Raw genomic sequence first — 12,091 nt, forward strand, 5'->3', positions numbered from 1 at the left:
TCTCTGTCTTCTGAATTGTTGTGTAGTTGTGCCACCTGGGTCCAGATGGACCTTTACTGCATTAAATAACGCAGTCCCAGATAAGTTTTCCACAGCATTTCAAGATTGAATTTTTATTACAAACCTATAAAGCAGTATATAACAAACACACTCAAAATCTAACGCATTCCAAACGTTGTTACTGCATGCCTCATTCAGTGAAAAAAACACTAGAAGTACAGGAGGTTCACGTCAACAGCTGCCTCTATTTTAAACCACTGGATCTTTTTTTTTTTTTTTGAGTGACAATACAACTTTAAAGTCAAGTCAAAGAAAACTTATTTTAAAAGTAAATAAACAACTGGATTCTTTCCTCCTCCGTGCAAAGATGGATGCAAGGCTGACACAACAATGACAGTGTGGTTCTTCAGATACACCACATGTCAGCACAAAACGGTCTGAAATATGAACTCCTTGGTGCTCGAGTCTGTTTGCACAGAACAACAGCCATTTCGTGAGTGACTTTGAGAAAAGTAAAAACAAATATTTAAGAGCCTTTCGGTGTGTCACATAACGTCAGCAGCTATATAACCTGACTTCTTTTTATAATGTTGTATTTTTAAAAAAAAAAAAGCCCAGTAGAGGAGAAGTTCTGTAAGTGTCTGGCTGCGAACTTCATGCTTCTTGTTCTCTTTTATATCCCCTTGGTTGGTGTTGCGCAATACAGGCTACACAGAAAAGGTTTATTCTAATAATGTCCTGTACATTTTTGCTTTTTAAACCCAGGTGACCTAATTTAGTTCAAATCCCCCACCAAATAGAATGGTCACTGACCAACTTTCACTCCTTAATGTGGACTGTTACGCTGTTACAACTGAATTATAAACTGCAAGTAAACATCAGCTAAAGTCCGTGCTCATAATCTGAAAATATAGTGCAGCTCCATCACTCTATTAGTTTGCCACTTGCATATTGTGTGATTGCACAGCGTGACATCATTTACAACCGAAATTAAATTCAATTGGCGCTCATCTCTCTGAAACTCTGCATGTAAGGTTACAATTCAGTAAAAGACCATGAATCTGTGGCTTTTTTTCTGTTATCTATGCTAACAGCGTGTATAGATGCAAATGGACATTCGCCACATGGGTCAAACGGGTCATAACAACACATGAAAATGAACAGAGGCATGTTTTGTATCAGTTTGGCATGGAAGCTGTCAAGGCCTTGTATGTGCACCTGCTAGAACTGAACCTTTTCCAACATGACTGGTGCTGAAGACTTTGGGTGTTTAGCATTCCGCTTGCTACAGACACATACACCCAGACTCTGAGCAAGTAGTTTGCTCAAAGCTTTCCTTTACTCAGGAAGTTCTGGACTTAATGTGCAATTATTTAACTTTAAATGATGTTTTTTTTTCTTCTTTTATTTATCATTAGAGATTTACCGTTTAAGCTATAGGCTAAAAAATGACTTAATTGACAGTATAAGAGGGCTTCTTGGAGTGATGCCATAAAAAATACAGAAGCACATTGGCTATGTACACGATATCATACATAATGCAGTACATAAAATCACCTGACCTGGATGTCAGGCCATTAATGCTCAAAATGTTTGTCTTTTTAACTAAGGAGTGACACATGGGGGAACTAGTAAGACCAAGGTCATAATACAATACCTTTTCACCAGTAAAAACATGTCAGCACTAAATCATGAGTTGGAGGGGGAAAGGAATATCTTAAAAAATACTACTAAATCCCATGTGGGAAATGTCAGCTCTTAGTGACGAGTAGAGCAGGTTTTAAGCAACTGTGGCCTACAACACAAAATTGCAGGCATTACAAAGGGCCGCTCTTTACACTGTGGTTTCTTCTCTGATGACAAGCTGATGTCGTTGAATCTAACCTCTGTATTCAAAATAAAAGACAAGTCATTCTTTTCCTGCATTTGTCCGTATGTCTTGCTATCACTCAACTTGTTCCGGTTCGGCGTCCATGCAGGTTTCCCATGGATTCCTGGGCATCTGAGGCATGGAGAGGAACAAGAGTGCAATGCCACAGAGAAAGAGGAGGACAAAGCCAGTGCAGGCACAAGCAAAGGACCAGCCGTAGTAGTATTCGATCCAAATTGTCTCCTCGCTCTCGATCATGCGCTTCACTGACTGACGCATCACCTCCAGTGAGATGAATGCACAGAGACCTGAGAAAGAGAGTGATTAAACATTAGACACGGCTTATAGTAACACCTGTGGCACCCGCAGATTCCCATGCTCACCAAATATGAAACACACACTGAACATAAAAGCAAAACGACTGTGAAACAGAAACTGAACACACCTGCAAATGCAAAAAACATGCCAGCAGGTTTAAGGAGGTAGTCTCTTTTTTTGCCTGTACCAGTACATGAGCCCAGCACACAAAGAGAGCCAAGGATCATGAAGGCCAGACTGAAGATGGAGATGGCTGCAGCTGAGATGTTGTACTCTGGAAAGACAAAAAAATGTCAGTCAATTTTACAGTCATGTTGTAAAATTTCCTGGATCTGCCACTGGCGGATTAGTGCATGTGGAAATGGACAAAAAGCATCTGTGAAAGTCTCATTAATGCTGAATGACAAAGACATGACCTGACAGGCAAAAAATGTAGATACTTTAATACTGAAGTGTTTTTTTCTTCTACTTGTAGGCAACAGAGCTCCAAATCTGCTGTGACAAATTATTATTAACCTGTCATCCATGCCTTCGCCTCTTCAGGTTTTCTCGCTTTTCTTGTCTCTCTGTTGTCCATGAAGGTTTTTGGGCTCCAGCAGAAGACAATAATGCTTTTTAAAGAAACGAACTATATACTTTCATTTCTATTTATAATTATAAAGCAACTAGAAAGTTAAACTTTACTCAAAAATTAAATAAACATTTTTTTTAATTAAAAGACAAAATAATCTTTTTTTTTTTCGAAACTTTGCTTACTTTTACATCTAAAGTCTTTTAGTTTTAGTTGGTTTAGTTTAGTTAGGTTTAGTGTACGATATCACGAGATTATCGTACACTAATTTTGAAGTTGACTGTGTAAAAATCTGTCTCGTTTTTTCTGCTGAAATTTTCTCCACGAGTTTACAAAGGGTTTTTCTTGACATCAAATGCGAAATGTGTCCATACGTGTACTCTTGTCGCATTTTGTAGCATTCTCATGAGAAGCAGAGAGTGTGGGTGCTTCCCACCTTGTTTGTTGGCAACAGATCAAACATTGCATGTCTAACCTCTCTGCACAAGGTGATTATTTCTGATTGGATCGCTTCCAAACTGGTCCCGCCTCTCTACATACCTTATTCCTCATGTAACCAGAATATTTCCGTCTCGTTTTTATTCGTCTTATAAGTCTGAGCCCATTTCATCATATTTTTTTGTCCTTGTGGGTTGTTTTTTATTTAGTTATCGTCTCGTTTTCGTCAAAAAAAGACTTTTGTGAATGAAAACTATGGTGAAATTACTTAGCCAACGAAATTAACACTTTAGTAGCTGAAAGTATTGTTATTTTGTGGTATTTGGTACTCTGGTTAGTTTTTAGGAGTAGCAGGGCAGATTTAAAGTACACTATTGTGCCCAGGGTCATGATAACAGGGTGATATTATTGTATGGTGATGCTGTGTAACTCACCATTTGTACACTAATAGAAGTCTATGCAAAATAGGCTATGTCAGGTTTTGGCTATCTGGGCCTGTGACTAGACTAACAACCTGGGGTGGATGGGTCTTTAGATTAGTTCCCCAAAGAAAAACACCTGCTAACTTCTCCATTGCTTTTATTATAAATACAAGGTCTTTGAAATTGGGTGCACTAATATAAATGGATTCTGGTCTTTCATTTAGAGTGTACAACAGCAGCTGGCTAGGTTTCTGAGCAGACAGGTAGATAGGAACCCAGGCCTTTGATCTGTAGCCTGTTTGCCTGTGAACCATACCCTAGGGAGAGAAAGGCACCCCTTTGGGGGGGAAAAGCCTTCATCTTCTACTGGCAGGGGAGGATGGGCTGCACCCTGAACAGCTCTCTAACATAAACCATGTGTGTTAGAGGTTGGTGTCTAACTCAAGTCTGCAAAACCATGGATTCTCACATAGCGTGAGCAACATAGACATCAAAAAGCTTTCTGCATTTTATTCATACAGCACTTGCTTCACTGCACTGCTCAGAAATTTTTCAGCCTGCAGAAACATGAACTTCTCATGTGCTAAATTTAACCCTCCAACACAGAAAGGGGCAGTATTATGAGGAACTGGTCAAGCCACGTTCAAATTCACAGTGTTGCTAATGTATTAATCTCTTTGGCAAGGTTCCTTTCTTTTAATGTGTACTGGAATAGGATTTATTTTTATTTTTTGCTATTGAGCGTACACTTTATGTCACTCTCCAAATTTAGCAGATTAGGTATGAGTACATATTAATACATACAGTATCGGATGCATCAATATAACCACCCTGCTGAAAGAGACAGTTTAGAAAGAAACTCCAATTGTCTGAGCCCATTAACCTGATCATCTCTTTTACTCTCAACTTTTCAAATTTTCACTTCATTTACATTTTTACTGGGAGCATCCCTACATGCCCTAAAGTAGCTCACTGACCACATGTGTATGTTCAGACCACTAACGGCCTCTGCATGGGAGGACTGATGTACAAGGAGGAGAAAACATACACAGCTGAACAAATGTATGTACAAGATATATTTTGCTAAAGCACAAAATTTCGGGACTTATGATCCACAGCTTCTGACCATCAGGGGAAACAACAAGAACTTGAAAAACTACTGAGGCAGACTATTGCATGTTATACAGAGAAATTGAAAATAGATATTGGTCAGCTGGAGAAAGAAAGAAAGAAAAAAAGAAACAAGTCAGATTTCAGATAGGATTTCTCCCGTGAGATGTTCTGACATTGATAGACGGTCGAGTCTGCCTGCTGTGACACTGCCGACTGTGCTGTGGTCAGATGTGAAACATAACTGAAAACTTGAACCCACACAGAGAAAAGCAGCAGCAAGTGAGATCATTTGGAAAATCACGAAGCAACTGCTACATTTCGACTCGTCTGATGTTCACTTCACACAGAGGAAGGAACATGAATTCAGAGATGAAAGCAACTTATTATTTCAGTGTTTTAAGACAGAATAGGCCGAAGCAATTGCCAAAGGGAGTGAAAACAAACAAACAAACAAACATACCTTTTTGTGTTTTATATTCAAATATCTCAGCATCCTGTCCTGGAGTGAAGTGCCTGAAGTAAGTGCAATTTTCGTCTGTGAAAAGAAAAAAAACAAAGCAAAACCATATTTAGTTTAATTTTCTCTTCAAATCTGCACAGAATATTTGTACTCTGCTTTGTACCAGCACATTACGATAAAACCACAACAATAAAATACAGATATTACATCCACATGTTAAAGGTAAGTTTAAAATTGATTATTTTTAGTGCTTTTGGAGTTCTAATGCTCTTATTGGGAAACTTTTGATTTTACAGATTTTTAAAAAGTTGGCCTCGTCTTGCAAAATTTTATTACAATAAACTTAAATGTCTTCATATGTAAATAAAAGCTCTACTGATAAAAGGCGAGAGACGCATCAAGAGGGTTGTGAAGCACAGACATGATTAGTTAATTCAGTTGGGACTCTGATGGGAGCCTTCAATTGCACACAGCTATGATGAGTCAGTGTGGTATTCAATATGTTGCTATGTATGACCAAAAACCTTCCCGGACTTGAATCTAGATGCTCAGTTTTGACCATATAATCTGCCAGCAAATACACCAAATTGTCATAAAAGTGCTTTTACCTTGTGTTTGCTTGTCATTGACTGGGTTGTTTGGTTGTTTTTAAATTCCTCTCAGATCAAGGTCATATTTGTCAATGCCTAATTTATGTTTTATGATTCATTTTTATTTGACAAAATTTCTGTTTCTAATAAGACAGTTTGTTTTTCTTCTTTCTCAGGTTTGCTCCACATTTGTTCGCCCCATTAGCTGCATTCACCTTTTGTCACACGCCTTTGGAATATGGTACTTGTATTAAACACTTCACATGGTCTCAGCTATAGCTTCCATTTTTTGTCCAAAAGGGATTTTACATCCCAAGATAATGTTACAATTAAAAGTGGCTTCCCTGCAGAACTTTCTCCTTTGTGTGGTTTGACTCTGGTTGCAGACATCGAGTTCAGTTTCTGTCATGCAGACAAGGTGTTATGCCTTAGGGATTTGCAGATATAAAGCCAGGCGTTATGCATTATGTGATCACATAGTTGTTTGAAAGAAAAAGAAGTCTTTGATGCTGTGCCAGGTAGAAATGTTATCCCTTTTAGAAACAGGCTTGGTGTACATACAAAACTTGATTACATTTGATGATCTACCACATTTTGGCCAATGGGATATTTGGCCAAAACATCGGGAAATACGATCATTCAAATAATTAAAAACATTTGAATGATCATATTTGCTCAAATAGTGAGAAGATTTATGCATGCAGCACCAGATCATCAGTTCTCTCATGCACAGTCAGGTGCATGTCCATGATCTCGACGGTATGAGGGCTTAACACACAGGCACATTCCTTATCCCAGTTTCCACACGCGCTCATCATGGGAAGTGAAATGCTTTCATGTGAAAATATGAAGTACTGCATGGTATGATTTTATGGTAAGAGCTTGATAGCTTTGACATTCTTCTATTTCTCAAGAAACTGAGCTAAATGGGATGTCAGGTGCCCCTAAAAGGAAATAACAGGGTAATTTGGTGTAACAGGCGCAAATAGTATTTATGAATCATATTTTTCCAAGTCAAGTCAACAGTGCAATGTTCACACAAAGCTCCTTTGAAATGGCAAGCTTTTAAAGCCATGTGTCATACTGTGTGGGCCTACATGCAAAAAATAAATACATAAAAACCTTTTTTATGAATGAGGACAGGGACTGGCCATCAAAGAAAGGAAGAAAAAAAAACCAGTGGTTGTTACTAAGCAACAAGCGCTGCTGTTTTTCACTGGAGAATGTGATAGAGGTTTGTCACCTACATGTATTTATTGAGTCAAACCTTGCATTCAAAACAGATGCTGGCCTTTGAACCCCCCCCCCCCCCCCCCCCCACACACACACACACACACACACGCATATGCCTAAATACATAATGCTGATCAATGTCAGTCATCCACCAAAACATAATAATGAAAAAATAAAAACACATGGTCTCGATGTTCGAAAGTGTTTCATGATTATGTTCATTAAGCTTAAGCTTAGCAGGTTTATTCCCACATGTGACTGTGTGTGCTGCCCAATTAAACTTACCTCAGAGTGCATGTTTTTATAGAAATGTGAGGAAGAACTGTTGGATAAAAACGTATCTGTTATCATCTGTGGAAGCATGCTACAACAAACCCAGAGACACACACACACTAATCCAATTTTGGGTTACTGTTAGTCCTCGTCCTGCCAGGCTGTTTTGACGAGCTCTATAAAGCCTCCCTTTTTCCAAATAGGGCTGTCCGCCATCTTTCGACTGACAAGGCGAGGATGCAGGATTAGCAGCGTCTCTGCACATTGTCATGTCAGAGCAGCGTCTTTCCTCGCATTGATTTGTGGTGTCAGTTCATTTTTGGCTACATTTGGCTGTCAAAGCCTTCCTCATTCTTTGCTTTATCAGCTATGACAAGTGGAGTGTTGTTGCAGGGTCAAGAAAAATGTACATGTCAACAAAATTACTTTCAGTAAAGGTCGATCAGTGGCTTCTTTCAAACTTTTGTTACTACTTTGCTGCTTTTGCATGGAAATGTGTCCTAAAGATGAAAGGTGCACTTTTCCCTTCTCTGTAATACTCTGCTAATCTAAGCACCCTCTTTGCAAATGCATAAAACTTTGATCCCACTACAAACCTCAAATACCACATGGATGCATGCCTATTTAGGTCAGAAAGGCATCACTAGCACCCTTTCCCCATATACAATGCCCATCCCTTGGTTGCTATGTTGCATGCCTATATAGGCAAAATACAATTGATTCCATTGCTTTTTTGGGCTGTGAATCCCATCCTCGGGGAGTGTGAAGTAATTTGAGTGGTGGGCTGCACGGAGATGCGTAGCTGCAGGAAGGTCTTGAGGGAACAGGCCGGTGGGAGAGCAGGCCTTAGAGCTATGCCTGACTCTTTCAGGCGGCCCCGTCACTCAGAGGACTTGGCTTGAACACTTGACCCTCACGCGGCACAGCTGAGTATTTACGTGGCCTATATTTATACCTACAGCGGGTGTTTGCTGAGCAATTTACACAGTAATATATATATATTTTTTAAATCTCATGTTTTTGGGAACAGTTTTAAAATTGCTTACGCTTTTGGCCAATAAAATGCCGTCACATAATTGTTGTTTTCAATACTATTGAAAATTAAACATAGGGTGAAAAACTTGGAAGCGGCTTGCCAGAACATCTGATGTTGCACATTAAGACTTAACAGCTCTGATACTCAAAAGACATATGCAGTTAAATATAAAGCAGGATAATGCCAACAACTAAAATATTCATTAGGTTAATTTGTTACTTTTTTCTCAAAGCTGGTACAACATGTAAATCTTTATTGTACACTTAACTTGATTTTATATCACAGTCTGTGCTTTATCAACAGCTGATATAAATAACAAGTCAACCCATATTTTCCAGTTGAGTCGCTCTCAGCGAACACCATCTCACACGCTGTTCAAGTCCTGTGTTGGATCAGAGTTTGACACCTCTCTGAGGACAAGTGGTTATGATAAACAATATTGTTCCTGTCCAAATACAGTGGGCCTGGGGAAGCCCCTGGAAACACGGGACTTCTGCCTGTTTTTATTTACTTCTTCTAAAGCTATTTGCCAAGTGAAACGGATCTGTTTCATTTCAATGACTGTAATATATTGCATTGTCCAAAAATATTCCAGATCACTGCTTTCACTGTGTAGTTGTTTAAAAGTCAAAAACTGCACATGAAGAACCCAACCCAAAAACATTTGTCTCTTGGAGTTGCTGTCTTAAGAATTCCCTGTGTGCCTGGGCGGGTCACACTTATTTGGAATATTCAGCACATGCCTGCAGCAACAAGCCCCCCTCAGGCATCTCACTTGCTCCTGAGATGGCCCTGCAGTGCAGACAGTGTCTGGGATTCCTAAAAGTTGCAGGCTGCCACAATCAGGTTCTATTTGTAAGTAGTATAAATTTGGTATGATGTCTGGGCACGCTTCCAAAATCTCATATAACTTGGGCTCAGATAACACAGTCAGAGTTTTTCAGATAATGTTCAATTACCCATTTGCCCCCAACAGTAGCGTAACTCTCACTCCAGATCATTGGCACCACGAGTCTTTGCTTGCCAACAACGGCTCAGCACTTCTTTTTAAATTTTATTACAGTCTGCATTTTATTCAGGCACCTTTAACAGCACGATGTACCACATCATGTTTATTTGGAGACAAGACATGCACACCAAGGTGAGCCCTTTGTAGGGCATGAAAATGCATCACCTATAAACTGTGGTGGGCAAAGTATTTAGACCATTCAGTTAAGTAAAAGTATTAATACCAGTGTAAAGTGACATGTTGAGTAGGCTGGTGTAAGCATACACCACTGCAAACACAATCCAGAAGCAGACCAGCCTCCATTTGATGTCTCCGTGTTATATTAAATGTACCGACATTTCTATTTCTATTTGATGCACAAGCAGCATTTAAATTGGATCATTTTGTGCTGTTTTCACCTTACCTGCCTTGTACAGACTGAAAGATCCTTAATATGTTAAAAAAAAGATGAATGGGTTTTTGAAATGAACATGGCCAAATTAAAAACTTTAATTTCCCCGTGGCTGTGGCGGTGGTAATATTAGACTGTGTGAAATCTATCTCAAAAGTGTCCTCAAGTAAGATGTTTGAGGAAAGGCTTTTCATCACTTTTCATGGAGGCTGCTCTATCCAGTTTCTCTGTATTTCAGGGAGCTCTGATGCAGTGTCCATATCCATATGGGTATTATTATCAGCTGTCTGCAGGTTCTGTGGCAGCTGACTTTACTAATAAGATTATCTGTCAGAAAAGAGGAGCCAACCATCAGGGTTAGTCTCCAGTCTCTTGAGACTCTTATGCTTAGATTTCTCTGGCTGATGTCACATCTATCTACTGTTATCTCATGTCAACACTTTGCATCTATGGTTGGTCATAGTGGTTGGTCATTCTGGGTGCTGTTTATTCCAAGACCACCAAGATAGTTTAAACACAGGCTAAATGCTTCGACTAATATTTATATTACACTACCGGCTACTTCTTTAAAACACATTTCAAAGATGTTTCAGAAGTCTAATCAAACAGGCCCTGAAATGCTGTCGGCACATAACAATATGTATCCACGGGAAAAACAAAAAAAAAGAAAAAACAAGCTGAATGCATGAAAGGACTAAAACATGAGGAATACAACAGGATGTGTTTGTGTTGCAAAGGGAAGTTTAGAAAGTCATATGACATGTCTAGTGATCCTGCATCAGGATCTCTATTCTTAGTAGCTTCATACCTTAAAGTAGCATCTTACTCGCATGCAATATTTTTCCAAAAAAGACTGAACCTTTGGAGAGATAGCACAGCCACAGAGACTGAAAACTAAAAACTGGCTCTCAGGTTCACTTTCATGCTCCAGTTGCAAGAAGTTTTCTCTCAGATTTTCTCTTACCTCCAGGCAGGCTGATGGGTCCGCAGCCGTGCCCTTCGTCGTAGTGTTCTGAGCTGATGTAGATGTACTTCTTGCACAGCCTCCACAGGCCGAAGTGGGCCGCCTCACAGGTCTCATTGAGTTTCTCCACCTTTGGGCTAAGAACTGCCCAGTGGTCCGTTACCACTGCCGTGAGCATGCATGCCATGCCCACCAGCAACACAAAGATGGCAATCTTAATCTTTGTACGCTTGTGCATGTTCGCAGGTGGTGAGATTTCTGTTCAGTGAATATTTTTCCCCTGATAAAATAGGAAACCTTAATAAAACTGGATGCTCTGCAATGTAGACACACTGGTCTGTGTCCTTAGGGCTTCTTTCCTCAGTGACTGCAGCACAAAAATCTCTTCTCCTTTTCTTTCACCACCCAAGACTAGTATCTTCTCTCCTCCAGTCACAAATCTGTGCTTCTGGTTGGAAAGGAAAGGGGCCAGGCGGCTCTGTCCTACTTTCAAGTCTCCTTTCCCCTACTCACTGTGAGGTGCTGCACAACTCAGGGGCTGCAAGTTTAGATAAACAGCTGTTGAGGTAGATCAGGGAAGTTGATGACCAAAGTGTCTACCATGGTGGGTAATGGGCGTAGAGGGGGTTGCAGCATGTGCTGGTCAGTGTTTTTCAGGGGCGGGGGGATGCTATAAATGTGATCGGTGAGTCAAGTTGTCAGGCTGTCTTCTTATCTGGTTACACCGCCAGTGGGCGGAGATGTGTAACGTGGACTAACATTTGTCTCTTGTCTTCACATTCACATAAGAACTATTAAAGTAAACGTCTCAGCCTTGGAAATATAGTTTCCCCTGCTTCTCAGTTTCATTCATCATACTGTTTGTATCTTAACTCTACCTCACCTTAACACTGCGTCTGTGTGGATTTGTCTCTGTAAACTATTTATAAGGAAAAAGTGGAAGTGTTTACAAAGAGCAGCAACTGTGTTTCAGCTGACAAGAAAAGCATTTTCCCCCTGGAACAATAACACGTTTAGTCTTCCTGTCAGGAAGGATACTTAATGTGTCTTATGTACTTCATATAAAATTTGTCATAATTTTTCATTTTCTTTTAATAGCTGAAAATGTACTTATTTTCTATCATTACAGTATTAGCAGCATACCAGATATAAACAAAAAAACAAAAAAAACTAAACCAAAAAAAGAAAAGCAAAAAAGAATAGAGACAAGGGACACACTTGAGGAGAAAAAAAAAGACAAAAGGTGTGCTAATCCCGTTGATTCCTCTCTGACTGTAAATCATGTTGGCACGGTTTTTAAGAGTTGGCCCACTTCAAGTCTCTTTAAAAGACTTGTGGCCCACTTTTTCCCTGGCGTGAGCAGAGACACCAGTGAAAGTCAAAAAGTCATCACAGCAGCAGAA

General features: G+C 39.7%; 1 protein-coding gene across 1 annotated transcript; it reads right to left on the bottom strand.

Annotated features, from left to right (window-relative positions):
* Positions 1-85: 85 nt before the first annotated feature.
* Positions 86-11,281, bottom strand: LOC309707621 (voltage-dependent calcium channel gamma-1 subunit-like). Its single transcript, XM_082535040.1, has 4 exons — positions 10,689-11,281; positions 5,193-5,267; positions 2,316-2,462; positions 86-2,178 (listed from the first exon to the last, which is right to left on the bottom strand). Exons 1-4 carry the CDS (start codon positions 10,924-10,926, stop codon positions 1,946-1,948), a joined length of 693 nt encoding a protein of 230 aa, XP_082391166.1. The 5' UTR covers positions 10,927-11,281; the 3' UTR covers positions 86-1,945.
* Positions 11,282-12,091: the final 810 nt, after the last annotated feature.

Source organism: Aulonocara stuartgranti (assembly GCF_965226115.1).
Source record: "Aulonocara stuartgranti genome assembly, chromosome: 6".
Classification (NCBI taxonomy): Eukaryota; Metazoa; Chordata; class Actinopteri; order Cichliformes; family Cichlidae; genus Aulonocara; species Aulonocara stuartgranti.

Coding starts and splice junctions, on each gene's coding strand:
- LOC309707621 (XM_082535040.1), bottom strand. CDS start 10,926: ATGCACAAGCGTACAAAGATTAAGATTGCCATCTTTGTGTTGCTGGTG. Junction 5,268..10,688: donor ACCCATCAGCCTGCCTGGAG/GTAAGAGAAAAT, acceptor TTCTTTTCACAG/ACGAAAATTGCACTTACTTC. Junction 2,179..2,315: donor CATGTTTTTTGCATTTGCAG/GTGTGTTCAGTT, acceptor TCTCTTTCTCAG/GTCTCTGTGCATTCATCTCA.